We start from the raw sequence: 23,166 nt of genomic DNA, 5'->3' as shown, positions 1-23,166 counted from the left end.
TTCTGATTGATAAAAATAAATTAGGATTAATTTAAATCTTGGATATCTCAGTGATAAACTTTAGAGGCTATGGATTTTACACTAAGTTTGATGTATATTTGAAATAGATGGATGAGAAGTTTTAGATCGATCGAATACTCAGCAAGAGGGGAAGATTGATGTAAGGTTTATTTATAAAGTTTAAGCAAGATGGTTAAAGTAAAGGGGGATGTTGTGATATAGTGTGGTCGCTGTGATGTCCTTTAGAATAAAAAACTCTGAAGAAGTTGTAAGTTCATTTAGTATTTGGATAACCTTTTGATTTTTCTCTTGCATCACCAAAAAAATAATACAAGTAGGAAATTGATGGCCGTTTCTGACACCATCAACCTGAGAACTTTACATGTTTCAGTATTCTTAGATATTTTTACCAATGTTATTTTTTCTCCCTGTTTTTCTTATTTGTAACTAAGACAAGTGGTATATTTTGATTGATTATAGTAGGAGGCAAGTCCTTGATATAATTATTCTTATTGACATCTGAACACTTCATGAGAAATTGAGTGTTTGAGGATTGCAAAATTGAGTTCTGAAGAAATCATAACTCAGAGAGGAGATCAGATCTATCTCCTGAGATACTATAATCATGCAGATTTATCCCTAGAAAGCATTCTGTGAACTGCTGTTTCAATAAATGGTTTCTTGAGATTTTTAGTAATACTGCAGCGATTGAAAATTTTAGATGTGATTGACATAGTGTAATCATCCTAGACAATATGGCTAAATTATGTCAAATTTTCTTCTTGATTATTTTTTGTTGGTCATACTACAGGTTTTGCAATTTTTCTGATTTTATTATTATTTAGTGGGCCAGACCCACAATAAATTAAAAATTTTCAGGTAAAGATGCAACCCTTGGGAAGAGAACAATCAAATTATCCAGGAAAGCCAACCCCACCCTTTCTAGCTGCTCCACAATCTTCAGGTCCTGGGGTTGGCTTGGGGGCAATAGGCGCTCCACAAACTACATCTCCATTTGTATCTTCGGGGCCTTCCATTGGCACACAACCTTCTAGCTACAGAGATCCACAACCATCTATCAGGTCTAATATTCCATCTTACCTGGCACAGGGTGCCAGCATTTATCAGCAATCACAAGCCCCAAGATTTCTGCCAGCTGCTCAAACTTTTCCTCCCATTAGTCAGCCAGCTATGCTTCCTACTGGATCTTTTCGCCCCCAGTCACAAATTCCGGTGGTATCAATGGGTCCTCCACCACAAGGTGCAACCCAGTTGACATCAAGGAGTAATATGCCTCAACCATTAGAGTCATCATTCTCTACATCAATGGCTCCACCTCAACCATCTTTACATGGATATTCAAGTGTGCCCCCAAGATCTAACATGCCCCCATTTCATCCAGATGCACAGTTTCATGCTTCTAGATCAGTTTCACAGCCATCAATGCAGGCCTTTTCATCTTCCCATGTTGCTCCTGTACACGGTTCTCCTTATCATTCTCACCAAAGTCATGTATCTGCACCGCCTCCAATTCGAGGTCCTCTGGGTTTTGGTTCAAGGGAACAACTGCAGCATCCCATGGCAGGGCCACCTATGGGAGGTCTCCAAGGTCTGGTTGAAGAATTTGAATCATTAACTGTTGGATCAGTACCGGGGGCTCTCGATCCTGGGATTGACACCAAGTTACTGCCAAGACCTCTAAATGGTGATGAAGAGTCAGCTAAGATTCTGGAGATGTATCCACTGAATTGCCATCCTAGGATCTTGCGGCTAACAACTCATGCAATACCAAAGTCTCAGTCATTGCTTTCTAGGTGGCATTTGCCTCTTGGAGCAGTAGTTCATCCTCTAGCAGAAGCTCCCGATAAGGTTAAGTGTTTTTTTTGGTAGTTTAATAGGCACCTGTTGATATCCATGTGAACCTCTTGTCAACTATAATTCTTCAGGAAGAGGTGCCAATTGTCAATTTTAGGCCAGCAGGCATCATTCGGTGCCGAAGATGCAGAACATATGTAAATCCATATGTGACATTCACAGATGCTGGAAGGAAGTGGAGGTGCAACCTTTGTTCTTTGCTTAATGATGGTGTGTAAATCTTGGAGCTTTCATTTCCCGAGTTCAAAGCGTTCAGTCTTGCAATTATGCACACCTTTGTTTTTTTGCAGTGGTATTAATTTGCCAGTCTATACTTCTGCTTGTTGTAGGACTGATGTTTCATGAGATGATTATTGCCACATTTGGAGCTTACATTCATTTTATCTAATTTCCCTTGAAAACTGTTGCAGTTTATGCAATTGTCTCGAATAGAACAGGCTATCTGGTTAAATATGATTGAGCAACTTAAGGGTTTGAGTTTTCTAATTTCATTGTCAGACATCACAATGAGCAATAGAACCCTTTGTGGCTTCTAACAAAATTTTCATAGGTATCCTCTGCCTCACATTAATTATGATTCATCTCTTCTAACTGGTGCATCTATAGGATTCTTCTGTACATGTCTGTAACATCTGCTACCCTCATTTGGTTCTTAATTTTAGTTATTATCTATTCACATATTGTTTCTAGTAACTCCATGCATCTATGTTAACATCCTCAAAAAGATGGAGGTTGCTAGAGCTGGCCAACACTGTTGGCCAACACTGTAAAATTTTTACAAAACCCTAATGCTGGATTATTTGTGGCCCTTGTACTATGTAAGTTCAGATGCAAGGATGATGATGTTGCAACAACTTTGTGTATGTTAGGTGACAGCTTTCAGCATGTATTACTTGCATGAACTTCAAATATTTGAAAATTATTAGTTCTGTTGTTTGGTATTTTATCCAGTTTTCACCTGGAAAATTCTTTTTATCAATGTAGATATCTCTCTTTATAAATGTCCAATATATTATCTAAGAGAATATGAATTGCTTCTGTTGGAATTACACCACAAAGTATGGCATTTGTATATGCTAGGTTTATGCTGGTGGGATTTGATTTAAGTGGCTTTCTTGTAATTTTGGTTAACAAAGCATGCCATCTTTCTGATATTCCCAAGTCTTTTGGAACATGCCCTTATTTATATATATATTCTCGTTCAGTGCCTGGAGAGTATTACTGTACTCTGGATGCCAGTGGCAGAAGATGTGATTTGGACCAAAGACCTGAGCTATGCAAGGGCAGTGTAGAATTTGTTGCTTCAATGGAATATATGGTTCGGCCACCAATGCCACCTCTCTATTTTTTCCTTATTGATGTATCAGTTCCTGCAGTTCATTCTGGATTGCTTGAGGTAATTTCCAAATTTGTTGAGACTTTCCTCATTATTCAAAATTCTTTTCAGATTTAGCTATATGAGCAAGCTATAACCGTTTATTTCTTGGTACATATGGACCTTTGAGTTTAGATTGACCTCAAATTTTTTGCAGATTGTGGCAAAGACCATCAAATCCTGTCTTGACAGTCTACCTGGCTTTCCTCGGACACAAATTGGCTTTATAACTTTTGACAGCACATTGCATTTTCATAATCTGAAGGCAAGTGGTGTAGCTGTTTAAAAGTCATGGCTCCATGTAGTTGTTGCACGAAAATTTGCCTGTTGTTTCTGGGTGCTTTTGCTTTCCCCCCTAACATAATTCTTTAGGACAATCAACCTTGTTATTGATTAACATTTTTATTGCTTTTGCCAGTCTTCTTTGGCACAACCTCAAATGTTGGTGGTAGCTGACCTGGATGATGTATTTTTGCCTCTTCCTGATGATATTCTTGTTAACTTATCTGATTCTAGGCATGTTGTGGATGCATTTCTAGATAGCTTGCCGATCATGTTCGAGGGCACTGCCAATGTAGAATCTGCCCTCGGGCCTGCGCTTAGAGCAGCATTCATGGTTATGGTACAATGTTGTTTACTTAGTATATTTTTATTTTTGTCAGTGCAGGGCTGAGTGTAATCCTTGATTTACAAGTTTATGTTGTATCCTTTCTGTGACAGAGTCAACTCGGAGGGAAGTTGCTCATCTTTCAGAGTGCATTACCGTCTCTTGGTGTTGGCCGCCTAAGACTTCGTGGAGATGATCTTCATCTTTATGGAACAGATAAAGAGCATACCCTAAGATTACCTGAAGATCCATTTTATAAGCAGATGGCTGCTGAGTTTACAACGACCCAGATTGCCGTGGACATATATGCTTTCAGTGAAAAGTATTCTGACATTGCTTCTTTAGGTGACAGTGCTCAAATTCTTTGTCCAGTGGTTATATATATAAAGTTTTGGCATTTTAATTTTTCTTTACCTCTCTATATACTTGCTTGAGGTAAATTTACAGGAACTCTGGCCAAGTATACTGGTGGTCAGGTGTATCATTATCCATCTTTTAATGCTGTTATTCACCGTGATAAACTTGGCTATGAGTTGGCTAGGAACCTTACAAGGGAGACTGCCTGGGAAGCTGTGATGCGCATAAGATGTGGGAAAGGTCAATGATAGGATGTTTTTTTCCTTCTATAGTATTTCTTTAATTTCTGCTGTACACTGGTATTTAATATTTTTTGTTCCGTTTTATTACAGGGGTCCGTTTTACAACCTATCACGGGCACTGTATGCTAGGGTCAACGGATTTATTAGCCCTTCCTGCAGTGGATTGTGACAAAGCTTTTGCTATGCAGTTGTCTTTGGAAGAATCCCTCATGACATCTCAGACTGTATATTTTCAAGTTGCCCTGTTGTATCCTTTTCTTTCTTGGTGCATCTAGAGTAGTTTGCTAAGTATGCTCACCCTTATGCTTTACTTTTTTGTCTAACCTATCTAAAATGTAAATTATCTATGGTTAAGAGGTGAAGTACTGGGATGAATACTGTGATCATAAATAAGCAACTTTTAGGCTTGGACAAAAGGACACTTGAAAAAACAGACAAATACATTTTCTTTTAATGCCCCTACATAATCCTTGAACATAGAGCAAAAAAATAGATGAGTGGACCATATTGTGTGCATTAAACAATTTTATCTCCAAGAAAAGCATCATTGCCACCATTCTAGTTGACATAAAGATAGTCTTTGTTGTGTTTGTGACAGTTTGCCTCTTTGTTAGTTTCTATTTCCTTTCTTCTGAAGTTTTAGTTCTAAAAGCAGTAAAACTTCTTAATTCACTCATCAAGTGTGAAATGTCCTATGTATAAATTTGACTTGTTTGAACGATCCCTGTTAGATTTGCTAGTTGCTGATGCTATTTTGTCTTGTGGCACTCCTTCGACTGCATAGTTTGCTTTCATAATCACTCTTGTTTACCTTCGTCATCACTCTTTCTTCCACTTGTGTTCAGTTTCCCATATCTACAGTAGGTTGGTTTGACGGAATGGAGCTTCTATGTTGTAGCATCTTTTTTCCTCATGCTAGAATAGTTTTCATAATGAACTTGTAAATCGGATAATTGAAGACCTGCTTTCTGGTTTAGCGAGAAGCTCAACTATTTTGTGTTGTTCAAATTTGCGAAATCAACTATTAAACTTTCTTTGTCATTAAGACGTCAGAACCATGCTTTATGGTGCAAGAGATGCTCCGTGGATCCTTAGCTATGAAAGATATACTTCCTCTTCAGGTGAAAGGCGCATTAGAGTCCATACAGCAGCTGCACCGGTGGTGGCTGATCTTAGTGAAATGTACCGTCGAGCAGATACCGGAGCCATTATCTCTTTGTTGGGTAGGCTTGGTGAGTAAAAACATCCAATTTGGAATTTTTGAAGATGGATATTTTGGAAATGAACTTTTATTCTAGTTTCTTATGGCAAAAAATCCCGCAGCAATTGAAAATTCGGTGTCTCAGAAACTTGAAGATGCTAGACAGTCGATGCAGTTGAAGCTTGTGAAAAGCCTTAAAGAATATCGAAATCTTTATGTTGTCCAGCATCGGTTGGGTGGAAGACTGATTTATCCAGAATCTTTGAAATTCTTGCCGCTGTATGTATTGTCTCTTTGTAGGTCCACAGCCCTCCGTGGAGGGTATGCTGATGTTCCTCTGGATGAACGATGTGCTGTTGGTTACAATATAATGATACTACCTATAGGCAGGATGCTTAAACTTCTTTATCCTAGCTTACTTAGGATAGACGAGAACCTCCTGAAGGTATTTCTATCTCCTTATTGTTTCTCTCTTTTTTTTTTTTTTTATTCCCACTTGAATAGATCTTGGCTTGAACTTCTTGTTGCATATTTGATTGCAATAGATTTTATTATTTTAATTAGAAAATAGATGTTTAATAATATCTTATTCAAATAGAGAATTTTTTTGAAATATAGAAATATATGTTATCATTATGCTTATGATTTCAGACAAACTTATCTTGTTGTTTTCTGTAAAACTTGTTTTGTTCAGAAGAGTGCTATGGAGTTCCAAGTTTCCAAAGCACAATCCATTTTGTAATGTGGAAATTATCGCTTTTCTTGTTAACTTTATTTTTTTCTCCCTTGCAGAATCAACAGGAGATTCAAGAACCATCAAAGCAGTTACCACTGACTGCCCAAAGTTTAGATCCCAAAGGCATTTACATTTTGGATGATGGATTTAATTTCATTATTTGGTTAGGTCGGATGCTTTCATCTGATTTAGTCAATAATATACTTGGAGTTGAGTTTGCCTGCTTCCCTGATCTATCTAGGGTAAGTTTCTTGCCATGGGCTTTGATTGTGTTGTTTAATTGAAGTAGACAAATTTATTTTGGTATGAATTAATCATATTATATTGAAACTAGCTTAGAAAAAATGTCATCATACATTACTGACAAATATAATGAGCAAAAACTGTTTAAAATTGTTGAGCTTTATATTTACTACGAACTTCAGCATAAATTGTTGATCAAAAAGATCCTCTGGTGTTTATATCTCTCTTTTGCTTTGAAGTGTTACTTCTGGACAGCATTATTTCAGTCTAACTTGTCGCTAAATGGTTGTAGACTAAAACCTTTAGCAGTCGAACTCTTGCAAAACTAGATGGAAACATGCTCTGTTTGACATATCCTTGTGCCCTTACTCCCAAAAATATTTTGCCAAGACTATAAGAGGTCGGTCCGATGTTGATTCATCTACTGAAAATAGGCAGTATTGAGAACTGCGCCCTTCCATCAGGGGCTGTAAGTTGGTGAGATTCTGTAGTTTGACATGTCTCCTTCTCTTGCAGGTTGTAGTTTCTGAACACGACAATGACATATCAAAAAAATTATTGAGGATATTGAGAACGTTGAGAGAAAAGGATCCTTCGTCCTATCAGTCATGCCATCTGGTAAAGCAGGGTGAACAGCCAAGAGAAGGCTTCATGTTTCTTGCCAATCTTCTCGAGGACCAGACTGCCGGATCCAGCGGCTATGTTGATTGGATTCTTCAGATATTTAGGCAATCACAAATCTCATGAAGAGGAGGGAGGGGGGAAGTTTAATAACAGTACTCACTCCGTTCCATGCTGTGTTCTCTGAGTCTGAAGGTATTTGATCATCCAAGGCACAATGAAGTTTGAATCAAAACTTTTGAAGATCAAATCTCACATTCGGCCTGACTTCCTTTGGTAATCTGTTTTCTTCTTTATTTTACTTCTTTTTCATCTGCTTTCCTTTTTTTATCTTTACCTCATCTTGAAGAGAAGTTTCTTCTGTGTCGCAATATATGGTTTTTTTTTTTTTTTGTGGCAAATTATCCACCTCATGGATTTAGAAACAGAATACTTGATATGTATTTATTCTTGTGACCGTAAAATGATATATTCTCCATCAACGTACCATACAAAGAACACGCTGAGATTGCATCATGTGTAATGGGAAACAGATCTCTTTTTTAGTTCTTTTACACAGTGATGACATCCTTTCTCTCGTCCACAAGAAGTCACCATGATTTCTTCAGCAAGTGTAGCATTACACTTTATTGTATGTTTCTTTTTGCATACAACAGAATATGATGTTTCATTTACTAAACTACATTTATTTTTATCATTTTTGTAGCATGGGCATAACAAAATAGGCTGTAATGTAATGTTTCTTTGGGGTCTCATACCTTGTGAGCCTACCCATGAGAACAAACAACACTTTCATCATTTAATGGCTCTCATCTATGCCTTTGCTATTGAGCTTGTCCCTCCCAAGATTGCTCTCTCCTTTGGCCATCAAGTGAGCAAATGTTTCCAGGCTTAAACCTTTAAATGTACTTCTTGTAGTTGTAGGTTCGTACCAGATGACTAAGATAAAAAAGACTACCAATGGCACACATCAGTAACATAACACTTGGTTGCATGCAGCTACCACATACAGTTTCAGTGCATGAAATAACAAGAAAGCAGACATGAAATTTTCCACTCCACCAAATCAGAGAGATGACATCAAAATGCAGGCAAAGTTCCTGCTGTGCCTCGTCCGATGGAGGTTTAAAGATGGCATCCAAAGGTCGAAGTACTTCTCCCTCAATCATCTGCCGAGATAAGGATCATAGATAGATACCATGTAAGAACAAGAATTACAAGTATACAACGAGTCTGAAAAGGACTTACCATTAGGGGACTTCGAAGAGGTGGTCGAAAAGTCCGAGGAGGACATCGGGAATGAAATCGAGAGCTGGGTTGTGGAATATGATGTTCGGTTGGATCTATCTTCTTCCATATCGGACCAAGAGTCTCTTGTCTTGGGCCATTCGTCGAAGAAAGGTCGGAGGAATTGGCTTTCTTGCTTCACAGGCTCTGGTGAATTGAACTCACCCCCAATGAATGAGTGTTGTTGCTGCTCCGGCTGTCGTGACATTGAACTGATTGTTACATGCCCGAGATCTTGAACCGACTGAAGCTGAGTGTACGCACTCTGCAGAGGAGAAGGATCTCTAGCTTTTGAAGATGGAAACAATGACACTCGGGATGGCATCAAGTGCCATGAGCTGTCAACTGGGTCCATTCCAAGACCCCTTGCACTACCAGAGGCTTCCGAGAAGAAACTCTGCTCATCAACTCCAGGTTTAACACCAGAGAAGTACCTACAGGTTCCAGTTGAATGAATTACTACTGATAATAACAACAGGCAACTGATTAGGGCACATAAAGCATCAACTTTAACCTAGTGAACCCTCTTAAAATTACTTTGAAACTCACTACTAAACACACCACTAGTTTGCCACTTTGCTACAATTTTTTCTCATGGTGTTGCTTCCCCTACATGTACCCACAACTATTCTCACTTCGGGCAATTAAGTTCTACAGCAAAAGAACTAGGGTACAGAAACCATAAAAGCAAACAGCTTCAAGCATGTTTATGCAAGAACTTGAAACCAACATGAGATGCTTAAAAGTATGGTCTATATGTTGCTTCACTCGATGACTTAAAGTCACAGTAAATCACCCTCATTGGCTGAATAAAATGATGATGTCCTGAATGCACATGGTGTGTATTCCTGTAAAGTATGGCATTCAGATATCTACAAGCCAATTGAGTATCCAAATTGGCAAACCCATTTTCACTAGGCACTATAAGAACACCCGATAACTATGACATCTGATGAGTTTGAGAGTAAATGAATATTAATGATTTCCGGAGAAGATCATTATTTTCTTTTTTGAACTATGAAAATTAAAAATATGATGACATTTTCTTCCTGATGTGGAAGTTGCTTTATTGAAGATAATACTTTTTTCCTCTAATAATCTCAAACTCCCAAATTCAGAGATCCGTAGGGTGCATAATGTCTGTTAAAATCATAGTATACACCTAATAGAAATTAGCAGTAAGAGAAGAAGCTTGTTACTTCCAAGGCATGTTCCTAAAAATCCTCTATGATAAGACAGCAAAAATTAGACAATCAAGCATAGAACAGGCTGAGATAAGAACCATGTCAATGAAACAATTAATATTTTTGCTACTAAAACCTTCCTAGTTTCTATAATTATGGCATGTAGTCAGCAACTTAGTCTCAGATTGTCCCAAGTGGACAAAAAAGATAATAGAACACAATCAACAAGTCGCTACAGCACAAGTGGAATACCAGACTGCTGTGCACAATGTAGCTATGTTTACCAACAGATAAGCACAGATGATGTCAAGTGACCATTCTAATAAGATTTGTACCATATATGCAAACAGAAACAACCAGAGAGAAATCCTAATACTGTTATGTGCACTGCCTCTTCAAGAGGGGGAAAGAAAAAGATACCTGTTACCATAAGGGCCAGGGTCCATGGGCAGATGCAATGAGCTGGAGGCACCAAGGCACAAACTTTGTCTACCGCTGTGACCGGCAACGGAGAACTGGGGAATGCTCTGCAAGCCTCCTCCACTGCTGACACTCCCACTGCTCCCGGTGGGAGTTAGTGATGTCGTAGTAGATGAGGCCGACTGCAATTGGGAAATGGATTGTGATTCCACAGGCTTTCTTGAACGGTTGCGGCCACGATGCATGTGGCGCTCGCAATACTTGGAGTCAGGATGTGCATCCTTGGAGCACCGCCACTTCTTCCCATCAGTTCGACGGCACCGCCCTGGCTCTGGATCCAGCTTCTTTCCATAGTAGGAGCAGTAGGCTACTGAACTCGACAAACACCCAACCATATCAACTTTCATGAAAGATGGGTGGCTGTATGTAATCAGAAAACCAAGATCCTCACCACAGACTAGGAGGAAAATTCAAGGAAAGGCACCATTTTCCCCATTCATGTAGCTAATTGGATTAATAGAAACGACATCTCTATAGTCTATACCATGCATTTTCCAAACAAAAACAAGTGCTGAAAAATCAATGAAGATTTCATAAGTCTTAAAGCATAATTTTCACTGTATAAACCATTTATTTCACAGGCATACAAGAAGAGCAAAAATCTGGTTAACATGGCAGCAGAACCAAAATGATCTGATCCAGGGAAAAAGATGAAATCGAAAAACGAGAAATCAAGCTGATCAGCACTTGCAGATGTACTTCATTTCTTGAAAAAAGCACTGAATATTATAAAAAACAGAGCAAGGTGGCATGATATTAAAGGAGAAACCTATGATCAGGACAAGTAGTACAGGTAGACTATTTAATTCTTGAAGCCCTTGGCATTCACAAAAGAAAAAGAAAAGAACCGAAAAAATGTTCCCTTGTGCAAGAAAAATTAGAGGAAGAACCACTAAGACCGCTCGATCCCGAGAAGCCACCAACTCTAAGCTTCAAATGATTCATATCCATCAGGAAAAGGAGAAAACAGATGTGTAAAGTTCGAATCTTTCGATCTTTTGATGGTTTCGATCACTAGAAACCATCAAAAAAACAAGAAAAAGCGCGATCTTGATACTTACTCCCATCGCGAAACCTCAACCAAAACCATCAGCAGTAACCCAAACGAAGGAAAAGACCAAAGCACACGGTAAGATTCGCTTACGCGCAGGGTGATGATAGTATCGGCCAGGCAAGGCCTCAAAGCTGCGCCGGATGGGAATCAGGAGCTCCGGCGGCACGGGCACCCCCGCCGTCAGGTACTTATAGATCAGCGCCTGGTGCTCCAGCTCCTGCCACTGCGCCGCCGTGAACGGCGGCCTGCCCCCCATCCCCCCCGCCGCCTCCCCCACCGTGCTGTTCATCTGCCGGGGAACACCAAAAGCCCGAAGAAACACGAGACCCAGAAGAACAAGAAGCGAAAAAAGAAGGCACCTTTGGCCTCACTCATGGCGGAAACCGAGACACGCGGTCGGCACTCCCGTCGGCAAGCGCGAAGAACACAGCTTTGCCATACCCGAGAGTAAGTAAAGAGGCGGTCGAGGTGAGCGTGAGAAACACACACAGACACAGACCGGTAACCAGCTACAGAGAGAGGCAAGTTCTTATAGACCGCAGAGGGAGTGGCTGTTCTCTTTAACACAACTATACACGCATATTAATGGTGAGGGTGTGAGGATGGGATGAAGAAATGGAGAGAAAGAAGGTGGAGGCGGTGGTGGTGGTGGTGGTGGTTGTGTGTATGGAAGGGGGTGGTGAGATGGAGCATTGGGATGGGAGGGAGAAGGGGGTGGGCTCTGTCTCTATCTGCAACTTTGGGTTTCTCAGTGTGTATTGGGAAGAGAGACAGTATCTGTTTCTGAGCAGGAAAGAAGAACTATTTAAAGCAGACAAAGTTTTACATGTTGCTTGTGATATTTTAATGCCTCTGCATCTCATGCACTCATGCAGTAAATGTAGTTGTTGGGAGGGTGGGGACACTCTTCTCCTTCAATTCATTCACACTCTTACCTCGTAAGTGTAGATTAAACGATTCACTTACAGTTGATTCTTTGAACATGTCAGTCAGTCACCTTCTCCTTTATGCCTTTGTGGCTTCCAAATGGGGTTTCTCCTTATATTTCTTTTCAATGAAAGATTGATATCAACAACACCAGCTGCTTGAGTATATGAAGGATTTAGGCTTAGGAGAAGGGAGACAGACAGACAGACAGCTGCTTGTGTCTGATGAACTAATTGGATACTGCAACTTCACAGACAAGACAAGCAAATACTACGTTGCATCAACAGTAATTCTGAGAAATTTTGTCTCAGGAACATAAGATACTGGGAAGGATGAACCCTAAAGTTCAAACCAAGTGGGTGCCAACTTTGGGTCAAATAATTGGGCAGCCTTCCATGGGTAGCAAGTGGATTCTATCACTTCCACTGCCCCCACATCTCTTTTTTACTCGAGTACCAGCAGCTCCTCCAGCTGCAGCAGCATGGTAAATTTGTTTGCTGCTTTGCCAATCTCCACCTTCATCCCCTCAGCCATGACTTGGCCTGCACTCCTCCAGGATGTGGAGGAGGGCCCGTCCCTTTCTCTTTGTTTGCTGCTTTGCCCAACCCCAAGCAACCAAACCAAACTCCACCAGTGCTAAAGGAGAAGGGGGAGGAGCAACCGGAAGGCCAAAGAGGGTAAAAAGAGGAGCCCTGTGAGGTTCCACAGCTCGGTGATGCCCCCTTCTCCGTGGCAGCAACCTCACGTGGTGGTAAAGCTGTGTTCGTAGCCGAAGAACCAAGAAGCATCACCTTTGTCGGTGGTTAAGAAACTGATGAGAGGGATGGAGGAGGCATATGATCAAGATAGGCCTCACTGTGGTCCTTCACAGGTTTGCTGCTCCTTGGCAATGATCATTTTACAGCCATTTATGTCATCAAATATATACATATATATATATATATATATATATATATATATATATATAATCGATTTATCTTTGCCTTGGAGGATGTGCAACATCAACCTTTCGAATCTGATTTTACTTGTACTGACGTACTACCGTGGTAAATTTTGACAAGGCTGATCTCTTTCACGGAGACAACAGGAGTGATGAACACACACGCACTGTTCTGAACATTTGGAGGAAACATTTGAGAGCGTATGGGGAAAAGATATCATTCGCTGCAACCACTGTTTGAATCGAGCCTTGCAGAGCAGTTAGCTAACAGCAAGCACCAAGCAGAAGCTTTGTAGTATCAGACTACCATCTCAAGAGATGGCATGTCAGTACTACTGTGCTCCCGAGCTGTGTGACCCAATCCTGCATCCACCATGAATCAGCTCAACTCAGTGAAGTGCTTCAGTACTGATTTGATCTACATGGCTTGGCTTCTTGATCTGTTAAAGCTGGTGACACAGAAATTTGATCTACCAGAAGAATGTTGGCTACAGAAGTCAATGATCAAAAAGAGAAACTGAACAGAGAGAGCTCCACCACACACGAAGCATTTGTCCGAGCATTTGGGAGTTCTGAAGGTTCAGTGGAAGAAAGTTTCTGCAGTCTTTTGCAGCTCCACCACACAAGAGCTGCAGAGGAAGGCATTGAGGCTTTTTGTGTGGGAGTTGGACTGAATCTGACACTTCTGTTTGCATATTTGCAGCTGTTCTTTAGCGACAGCCTCCCAAGCCGGAGCTGAACAACATGTTTCCAAGTGGTTTGTGGCATTTTGGACATGAGCAAAAGTGTTTCTAAGTGCACTTTGCCGAGTATCTTCTGCAATCTAATGGGATTCACAATTGTTTTTGGACTTCTAAAGCACTTTGACGGATGAGAAATTTAAATAGAAAAAAGGAATTCTATGTGAAAGAAAAAAAAAATCTTAAAAATTAGAATTTGATTGTTTATAAATGATGGAAAGCCAATGTGAGAAGATACAGAAGGAAAAAAAAAATCTTGTGGATTTATATTCTCTATGTAATAAAAATGCAAAAAAAGAAATGGAATTACATATTCTTCAACTTGTTTTTTCTATATATATATATATATATATATATATATATATATGCAGAACACTCTGTTCTTTTAGTACGAGCTTACCATGAAGTGCTCCAAAATGGCCTGTCGATCCCCTTTAACGTCCGATTCAGAAAGCAGGGTTTTAACTCACAAAGAGCACAGAAGATAGACATGAGAAGGTTCCATGACGTCATACCTGGTCGTTACATCTGGTGGATACGGTGTTTCCTGTCTCGACCCAACACTCCCATTTCCAGTAGCTACTGTTCCATCATCAAAGCATTCGGATCCTTCTCGGTCTGCTCTCCTCGTAGGAGGAATCGACGATCGATGGCTTCCCTCTTCTTCCTCTTCGTCCTCCCGTTTGTCGTCGTCCTCGTCGTCCTCACCGTCATCGTCCGTCCCCGCCCCGTGCGGATCCCCCTCAAGGGCCGCCATGTCCTCATATCCGGCGGCTCCAGCGGCATCGGCCTCGCACTCGCCCGCCGCGCCGCCGCGGAGGGCGCCCGCGTCTCCATCCTCGCCCGAGATCCCGACCGCCTCCGGGACGCCTGTGACGCCATCCGCCTTGCTACCGGCGTCGACGCCGCCGCGCTCGCTGCCGACGTTCGCGACCCCGAGGCTGTCGCCTGCGCCCTCGAGGCCGCCGGTCATATCGACGTCCTCGTCTGCAACCATGGCGTCTTCCTGCCGCAGGAGCTGGATCGGCAGAGCCTGGAGGAGGTCCGCTTCACGGTCGAGGTCAACCTCATGGGCACGTTCCACCTCATCAAGGCCGCGCTCCCCGCCATGAAGCAGAGGGCAAAGGAGAGTGGCCTCCCGGCCTCCATCGCCATCATGTCCTCCCAGGCCGGCCAGGTAATTTGCATTACTAACCTCCGAAACCATATCGATTTGGATTTCTCGTCCTTTGTCACCTTTATATCGATCCAAAGATTTATTTTTTCTACGAATTCTGAGATCGTCTTCATCAAAATTTATGCCTTTTCCAAAGATTTCTTCTTGTCGATTGTGTTATGTTCTTCCAGGGCATGTACTGACAGCACGAATGCAGGTGGGTATTTATGGTTACACGGCATACTCAGCCAGCAAATTTGGGCTTCGAGGCCTCGCAGAGGCATTGCAACACGAGGTTATTGCTGATAGCATCCACATAACCCTCATATTTCCTCCTGATACAGAAACACCAGGGCTTGCTGAAGGTGTAGAACACTGTCTTATGCTTTTTGTTTCCATTTTTGTTGATACTTATCATACCACTCATACCACATTAATTCAGAAGAAGATATGAATGTTTAGGTTCTTTGTGCGATCTCTAATGGGTTTTGCATTTAAATTTGGAATCTCATATTGTACTTAGATATATTTTAGGTAAGTATCATTTTATATGCAGTATTTCTCTTGGAAAGATTGTTACATTTTATGACTATCATTCAAATTCATTTTTGGCCTTTCTCGTATCGACAACTGATTAAATAGTTGCTCATAAAGATTGCAGATGAGGTAGTCTATTTGGTAGGTTCATATTCATAGTAGGTTCAGACATTTTCACTTAGGATAGCTTTTTGTTTTAGTATTCATATTTACATTTTACTGATAATGTATTTCAGGATTATTTATTGTATCAATATCGAAGTAACATACCATATATGTTTTATTGATCTTATAGATTATTTTAAACTATACTATATTTTTCATGTGTCACTTATTATCTTTATCTTGACTCTTCTTTTCATTTTTGGGGATGGGGCGCTTTGCTTTGTAATTCTTTTATTTTTTGTTTAGTTGATCCTCAAGCATAACTCTGATATGGCAACCATCCAGGATGTTATTTAACTTCCCAATTCTTTCTACTTTTAAGATGAGGAAAAAGTTTGAAGGCCAAAGGGACATTGTTTGGCCAAGAAAATTTCCTCAGTGCCAAGGTTTTTAAGAAGTATCTTTATAGCCAACATGAAGCATATGTTATATTCTGCTGGTTTCCTTATGATTATGATCTGAAGTTTGTCACTAAAGCTTATGTCTAAATTCAGTGATCGACATGTTTATTTAAAGATAAGTACAGTAGATAATATAGTCATTACTTCGTAACTTTTGTGGAGGCTAAAGTGTGCCAAAGCCATCTGTTCAGGCAAAAAGTTGTGAGATCATTTTTTCTGTCATTAAAAGTTTCACGGCACTTGATAATCAAGTGTGCTTTCTTATTGCAGAACGGAAGAGAAGACCAGATGTTACAAATATGATAGCAGCATCTTCAGGTGGGATGAATGCTGATGATGTCGCCCAGAAAGCTTTACATGGACTCAAATCTGCACAATTTGTTGTTCCTTGCAACTTTGAGGGAACCATGCTATCTATCGCAACAGCTGGTTTGTCTCCTCAGAGATCATATCTCATGGCATTTGTCGAGGTACTCGGTGCTGGTTTTATGCGCTTTCTAGGCCTGTGCTTCCAGTGGAATTGGTTTAACATCATAGATAAGTGGTACACCAAGAAGACCATGTAGTTGAGAATGTCTTCTCTTGCTGCAATCTTTTTGTGGAGGTTGCTCTATTTTCCATAAATAAAAGTAGTATGTTGTTTGATGTACTGCAATGGGATTCAGCAGATTTATTTTTGCATTTTTTTGGTACAATTTGTATTCAAAGTGCCATATGTTGGTTAAGTCACAAGATGGCCACATTCAAACAGAAGTGGAGGATTGTTTGTCGATTAACACTGAAGAAAAAGTGGATGCAGGTATCCGGTTTTTGAAAACTTGAAACTCTTGAAATTACTGATGATCGTTATCTGTTAGTAGTTAGATCTAAGCATTCTGTATAAACTATTCTAATGGTGATAATTTCTGTCTAGTGAATATTATAGCAATCTGTTTTCTTCTGCACATATGTCCCTACTTACCTCTTCCTTTACCAAGATCATTTTCATAACACAGTAAGAGTATGGGTTGATAGTCAAATGAGTTTGGAGATAGAAAAAAAGTATCAGAAACATAATGTAATTTATGGCTGAATGCAGCAGTACTTTGAAGATTATTAATTATTTGGCAACATATACAGACATTGTTGTTTAACGCCTACTATAGTGCTTCATCTACAAGTGTCTTCTTCATCAATTCTGCTAACTGAGTTCATCCAGGATTCTAAGATCTTGCAATGCGAAATTGCATTCTGCATTTTCAAGAGGGAAAAGTCAAGTCGGAATTATGACTATAATTTTTAAGTTTGCTATGATCTTTTGCACATAGCTCTCCAATGCAGAGGATGGTTAAATTGTGAAAGATCTCTTGAAGCAGAACAAATATTGATCCTGCAAGCAAAAACTTCAGATGAATGCTAAAGAAATCCAATTTCGATTCAACATCACAAAACAACTCCAAGCATGAATGATGTACAAAGTTTTTTTTACCCCAAAATTGGAGAACACAGAACATGTCACAGAGAAGATAAAAGGCCCAAGAAAACCAGAAAGAATTGCATGAACTGCACAAAGAACAACAGCATCATGCGTCATTAGCATTCCTTTATTCTTCGCCTAAATATGAACGGTAACAAGATCAATAAGCTTTTTTTATTTTGCTGAAGCTATTACAAAATGCTGTGATCTGATTTTGACCATATTTCTGCAAAATGAATGACCTTTTCAGAGCCTTTTCCTCTGCACAAGCCAATACCATCTTATCAAAGCTTCCCTCCAATGTAGTCTTCTATCTTTGTAAAAAAGATTTCAGGCATAAAGAAGAAATGGCACATCATCTTGCTGATCCACTGTTGATACAACAACAATAGCTGTCACCATCCAATATCAGTATGTAAACATGCAAAAAAGAGGTCATATCTGCTCTCATCAAGCTCTTGTACAGACAAGACATCTGGTACAGGACACCTTCAGTTGCAGCCAATCCTTGGTATGCAACCTTTCTTTTCGCTGCTAACCCTGCGAAAATAAAATAGATGCCTTGGATGATTTAGAGGTTCCCCATTATGCTTCATGAATTGTGATCTTGACATCCGCTATAGAAATTTAGTTAATCGAAAGAACTTGACAACTATAATATGAATGACAACGTCTGTTCTATTGGACAGAGTTTCAGAAAGATTTTTTCATGAAACATCTACACAATGGATGATTTGTCATGCATATATGATCCTTTTAAGCTCAAATAGTTGCAGTGAAGATGAATAATTTGTCTGGAAGGTCAATGTGAAGAAAAAGTCAACTACATCACAAATTAATATAGGTTTTTTAGATAAAAATGATCAAATTATGAAACTGAAGATACTGTCATTTTTCTTTTACTTCTATATGCATACAAGAGGCAATTATTACATACTGATAATTATTACATACTGACATACTGATAATGTCATCAAAAGGTAATTATGGGGAAAGATGATAACAAGATGGTAACAGGAGTCAGAGAGAATAAGAGAAGTTTAGAATCAGTAACATAAATGTGATTGGAGATGGCACTAATAAAATGTACATGCAGCAGAACGTAACATGGTCACACCAAACATGTTCCTAAAAGAGAAGAAAACCTGACTTCTACAGGTAGTAAGTACTATTTCAAAATTGTGCAACTTTTTCTTGAGAGGTTCAACGAAGGCATGTAAATGTAGTAATAGTATTCCAGAACAAACAGATCTTGGTTAGTATGGAATGAGCATGTCTTGAAGAATGAGAACTTAAAACAATCACATGATTATAAAATTATTAGGCACTGATATTTACTTTGTCTATAGTTGCTTGCAAAAGGTAGGGTTTGGTTTGATGTTTCTACCTCAGTTACAGGCCTTAAAGATGAGGTAGTCTTACAGGCTCTCTTTTCCTGTTCTGTGTTCTTGCCTTTCTGAGATAAACTGCTTCAACATTTCCTCTTTGATATCTTGGAGCACATTTTGTAGCAGAAAATTTCGTAATAAACTAACAAAGGAGAGGCATCTTTATCGATGATTAATCAGCTGGCACCCTCCATTATGAATGTAAGATTGTCTAGTTCTTGGCATATCTTCTCAATGAAAGGATCTGATTTATCATTAGATACAAAGGAGCACATTTTCCCCTTCACCTCAATCCAACTGCACCCAGTCTGTTTCTTTAGACCTCGGTCTTTCATCAACATTCTAACACTTTCGGCACTCTTCCACATTCCTTTTGCAGCATACATATTTGATATAAGAGCATGCATTCCTCCATCAGGAGGTCGAGCATCCAAAACCCTTTTTGCAGCTACTTCTCCCAGCTCCAAGTTCCCATAATATCTACATGAACTTAATAAAGTTTCCCAAGCAGTTGTTTGAAGCTGTACTGGTATTATTTTGGTAAATTCATGAGCTTGAGTAACAAGGCCAGATCTTCCAAGGAGATCAACCATGCATGAATAATGTTCGGGTTTGGGAATAAAATTCCAATCCTTCTGCATAGAATCAAAATATTGACACCCTTCGTTAACCAAACCTTTATGAGAACATGCGAGCAAGAGGCTCAAGAATGTTGCATGATCTGGATTAAACCCATTTCGAATCATTTCATCGAAAAGCTTGAAAGCTTCCATTGCAAACCCATGGTAAGCATATGTTGCAATCATGGCATTCCATGTGATAGTATCCCGCTTTATAATGCACTCAAATATTAGAGCTGCTTCACTGATCAACCCACACCTAGAGTACAATGAGATTAATGAACTCATGACCAATGCATCATGCTGATAGCCAACTCGAATCACACACAGGTGGACCATTCTCCCCCAGCCAAGAGCAACAAGAGAAGCACACACTGAAATTACCACACTGAATGTGCCTTGGTCCGGCTTAAATCCTTCTCTGATCATATTACAGAACAAAACCAATGCCTCATCACTTCTGTATCCAGAAATCAATGTGTTCCATGAAGTCTCACTTCTTTGTGGCATTTTATCAAACCAGCATTTTGCACCAGCCATATCATCCTGTTGAATGTAACCCTGCAAGATAGTATTCCAGGACACTACGTCTCTATTAGGCATGTCAGCAAACAATCTCAGAGCATCCTCCAGCATGCCATTCTGGATGAATCCTCCCATCATCGTGTTCCATGTCATGACATCATGATCAGGCATCTCATTAAATATTCTCTGTGCAGCTTCAATATTTCTGTTCCGCAAATAACCATGCATAAGTGCTGTCCATGACACAATGTCCTTTTCAGGCGTCTCATCGAACAGGTGCTGAGCAAGCTCCATCTTCCCAGCTCGTGAATAACAAGTAATCATTGTGTTCCAAGAGACCACATCCCTTTGGGTCATCTGACCAAACAAGTCCTCTGCATCCTGGAGACGACCTAGGTCAACATACCCAGATAACAGAGCGTTGCAAGTGGAAGTCGAATGACCTGCAGCCTGATCGAACAAAACCCGTGCCTCGTTAATGAGTCTGTTCTTCAGGTAGCCAGTAATCATGATCGACCACGAGACGTTGTTCCTCACCGGCATATCATCAAACACCTCTCGCGCCTTCCCAATCTTACCATTGTTGATGTACCCTGACACCATCGAATTCCAGCAGATCACGTTCCTATCGGGAATTCTGTCGAACAGTTCTCGCGCCTCGTCTATCAGCCCGCACTTGGCATACCCGGTCAGCAGCACGGTCCAGGAAACGACGTTCTTTCTGGGCATCGAGTCGAACACCCGCTGCGCGTCGGCGATCCTGCGATTCTTGACGAGGCCGGTGAGCATGCAGTTCCAGGTGATCAGGTTCCTGCGCGGCATTTGCTCGAAGAACTGCCATGCGCTCTCCACCTTGCCGTCGTTGAAGGAACTGGTGATGGCCGAGTTCCAACGGAAGATGTCGTCACTCCTCCGCAACTGCGGATTGGACGCGGTGGTTAGAGATCGACATGGATGGTCGAGGAGGAGGTACCGAAGTGAGCAAAAGGCCGATCTATCTCTGACACACCGAACTCGAGAGAGCATGTCGTTGGGTCGGGAAGAACCATGACGGGCGTGATCGCATGATTCCTTGGTCGGACCGAACCACCCACCCCTGAAAGGTTACGGTAGTGATGACGTCACCTCTCACATTGCTGTCGAGTGGAATCCAACACGAATAAATACGATTTGGGCAGAATGAATCTTAAAAAACTAAGAAATTATGGGGGTGACGTGTCCTGCTATTGGGATATTATTTTTTCTATTTTTATAAAGAATAAATGATGAAAGTAAAATTAAATGCACGATATATTAAAATCTTTATTAGTTAAGCTACTTAATTTTTTTAAAAATACTAATTTATTATGTGCTCAACACTTAATTTGCATGTATATATATATTTTTTTATTTATATATAATATTTTGTAAATAGATTGAAAAATAGGCATGCAAGTGGATTAAATGATTTTTTTTCCTTTAGAGACAATAATTGCCCTTCATACTGTGATTCGTAAAACTATGACTTCAACATGTAACGTTCTTGCTGTAATTAAATCAAAATATTTTTTAATAAATAATGAAGTAAAATATTAAATAAAAAAGGAAAAAGGAAGTATATAGGGCTAGAGTGTTTTGATTCCAAATCATTACAAGATTTGTTTACGAAAGATTCATCCATCATACTACAAATCAAACATATTAATGGTATTGTTATTGTTATAGTGAAAATAACATGGTTAACATGTAAGCTCCGAGCAATGACATGTCAATCTTATCTTAGTATGTCAAACTCCACTTGACTGATGAGCCAACATTAAGCCAACATTAAGTCATCGTTTCTATAGTTTCACATGAATAACGTAAAAACTATTCAAGTTTAAATGATATAATCTATTTGGTTGATATGTCGATAACACCTAATCGACATATCGACAACACCAAGTCGACTCACAAGCGAAGTTTAGTCGACATATAAGTATTTCCTAGCCAACATAGAAGTCGTTTGTCATCATCACATGGCCTAATCTTGTATATGCTAGTTGGACAATGATTATAGTCAACCATCACACATCCACTACTACACTGAGTGGCGGCTAATCAATGGAATTGACAATTCAGTACAAGTAGAGAGCAATTATGATCGAATCTTCCACCCATTACTCCACGAGTCACGTAATAAATGGATGTAATGGACTTGGATTTCTATTATAAAATGGGGCATCTAGATACATCTCAATATATTGAACAACCCTCTAGTCCAACTTGTCCAATCAGTTTGCTAACTCAGGGCATTGGAGGGAGTGTCCTTAATATAATTTTTGCATGAGTTGAACTACTTGCGGAAGAGCTTGCCTTGCCATTGGCTTGGAAAGAGGACTTAGTTGGATCCGACTTAACTTAAAACTTAGACAATCAAATCCAAACTAATAGATTAATACAAGAAGAAAGGCCTTTAAGATCCCCAAGGACTTGAGTCCAAAAAGTCTTATCTCAATACCTTCCAACACCCAACCAACTCCAACTATCCCGAATTTTCTTGCTTTGACTCCCCACAATCAAGGATTCTGCTCATCGATTGGTCCTACCTCTCCATTTAAAATCCCTGACTCTACCATTTTCCAATAACTCTTCCCAGATTCAACTCTCAACCAACTCCCATCCCAACCATCTCCATAGCTTGCCCTAAGAATAATGATTATGCTTATCAAAACCTAACATACCTTGATCCAGCAAATATATATTTTGTCAAAAATAGCCTAAACTAGCGCTTCATATTTACCATAACTTGGCTAGTTGGCCCAACAAACCCATCCCGACATCATTTACTCTAACATTCCAAGCTCCTACTCCATCCTTTGTGCCCACTCATAGCTTGGTAGTTGCATCTCACCTAGCTCATGCACCACCAAAAGAGCACTCACCTTTACTAGCCCAAAATTTCATTCCGCTGCCAACACTAAAAATTCTCAACAAGTTAGTTGCCCAATCCACTGATCTCCCAACTAAGGTTCGATATCACCTCAATGAAATATACCGAGAGCTAGAGGATATTTGAAAAGAAATAAAA

At 39.9% G+C, this 23,166-nt stretch overlaps 4 protein-coding genes across 5 annotated transcripts; 2 read left to right on the top strand and 2 right to left on the bottom strand.

Annotated features, from left to right (window-relative positions):
• The first annotated feature begins 771 nt into the window (after window positions 1-771).
• On the top strand, window positions 772-7,523 carry LOC135605407 (protein transport protein SEC24 A-like). Its single transcript, XM_065095461.1, has 12 exons — window positions 772-1,869; window positions 1,947-2,085; window positions 3,081-3,271; window positions 3,408-3,515; window positions 3,669-3,872; window positions 3,971-4,202; window positions 4,305-4,454; window positions 4,547-4,703; window positions 5,561-5,688; window positions 5,780-6,102; window positions 6,450-6,635; window positions 7,153-7,523. The coding sequence occupies exons 1-12, from the start codon at window positions 886-888 to the stop codon at window positions 7,381-7,383; spliced, it is 3,033 nt and encodes a 1,010-aa protein (XP_064951533.1). The 5' UTR covers window positions 772-885; the 3' UTR covers window positions 7,384-7,523.
• Window positions 7,524-8,197: 674 nt separating this feature from the next.
• Window positions 8,198-12,035, bottom strand: LOC135605406 (growth-regulating factor 5-like). Its single transcript, XM_065095460.1, has 4 exons — window positions 11,353-12,035; window positions 10,149-10,518; window positions 8,506-8,978; window positions 8,198-8,426 (listed from the first exon to the last, which is right to left on the bottom strand). The coding sequence occupies exons 1-4, from the start codon at window positions 11,549-11,551 to the stop codon at window positions 8,419-8,421; spliced, it is 1,050 nt and encodes a 349-aa protein (XP_064951532.1). The 5' UTR covers window positions 11,552-12,035; the 3' UTR covers window positions 8,198-8,418.
• A 2,439-nt stretch (window positions 12,036-14,474) lies between these two features.
• Window positions 14,475-16,968, top strand: LOC135604950 (3-dehydrosphinganine reductase TSC10A-like). The gene is made up of 3 exons (XM_065094600.1): window positions 14,475-15,046; window positions 15,243-15,390; window positions 16,399-16,968. Exons 1-3 carry the CDS (start codon window positions 14,519-14,521, stop codon window positions 16,692-16,694), a joined length of 972 nt encoding a protein of 323 aa, XP_064950672.1. The 5' UTR covers window positions 14,475-14,518; the 3' UTR covers window positions 16,695-16,968.
• Window positions 16,969-17,517: 549 nt separating this feature from the next.
• LOC103972110 (pentatricopeptide repeat-containing protein At4g02750-like) lies at window positions 17,518-21,231 on the bottom strand. Of its 2 annotated transcripts, none has more exons than XM_065095459.1 (2): window positions 18,923-21,231; window positions 17,518-18,124 (listed from the first exon to the last, which is right to left on the bottom strand). In XM_065095459.1, exon 1 carries the CDS (start codon window positions 21,141-21,143, stop codon window positions 19,149-19,151), a length of 1,995 nt encoding a protein of 664 aa, XP_064951531.1. In that variant the 5' UTR covers window positions 21,144-21,231; the 3' UTR covers window positions 17,518-18,124; window positions 18,923-19,148. The 2 variants fall into 2 exon arrangements, with proteins under 2 accessions (XP_064951531.1, XP_009384595.2); XM_009386320.3 differs by having other exon boundaries at window positions 18,972-21,231.
• Window positions 21,232-23,166: the final 1,935 nt, after the last annotated feature.

This window comes from Musa acuminata, chromosome BXJ2-2 (assembly GCF_036884655.1).
Source record: "Musa acuminata AAA Group cultivar baxijiao chromosome BXJ2-2, Cavendish_Baxijiao_AAA, whole genome shotgun sequence".
In the NCBI taxonomy this organism is placed as follows: domain Eukaryota; kingdom Viridiplantae; phylum Streptophyta; class Magnoliopsida; order Zingiberales; family Musaceae; genus Musa; species Musa acuminata.
This window is presented reverse-complemented; position numbering and strand designations above follow the sequence as displayed.

Bases quoted from the DNA above. Each gene is read 5' to 3' on its own strand.
- LOC135605407 (XM_065095461.1), top strand. From the start codon at position 886: ATGCAACCCTTGGGAAGAGAACAATCAAATTATCCAGGAAAGCCAACC. The intron at 4,203-4,304 runs GTGACAGTGCTC...GTAAATTTACAG, and splicing joins TTCTGACATTGCTTCTTTAG to GAACTCTGGCCAAGTATACT. The intron at 6,103-6,449 runs GTATTTCTATCT...TCTCCCTTGCAG, and splicing joins TAGACGAGAACCTCCTGAAG to AATCAACAGGAGATTCAAGA.
- LOC135605406 (XM_065095460.1), bottom strand. From the start codon at position 11,551: ATGAACAGCACGGTGGGGGAGGCGGCGGGGGGGATGGGGGGCAGGCCG. The intron at 10,519-11,352 runs GTAAGCGAATCT...TGTCGAGTTCAG, and splicing joins ATACTATCATCACCCTGCGC to TAGCCTACTGCTCCTACTAT. The intron at 8,979-10,148 runs GTATCTTTTTCT...TGGAACCTGTAG, and splicing joins CCTGGCCCTTATGGTAACAG to GTACTTCTCTGGTGTTAAAC.
- LOC135604950 (XM_065094600.1), top strand. From the start codon at position 14,519: ATGGCTTCCCTCTTCTTCCTCTTCGTCCTCCCGTTTGTCGTCGTCCTC. The intron at 15,047-15,242 runs GTAATTTGCATT...GCACGAATGCAG, and splicing joins TGTCCTCCCAGGCCGGCCAG to GTGGGTATTTATGGTTACAC. The intron at 15,391-16,398 runs GTGTAGAACACT...TTCTTATTGCAG, and splicing joins AACACCAGGGCTTGCTGAAG to AACGGAAGAGAAGACCAGAT.
- LOC103972110 (XM_065095459.1), bottom strand. From the start codon at position 21,143: ATGCTCTCTCGAGTTCGGTGTGTCAGAGATAGATCGGCCTTTTGCTCA.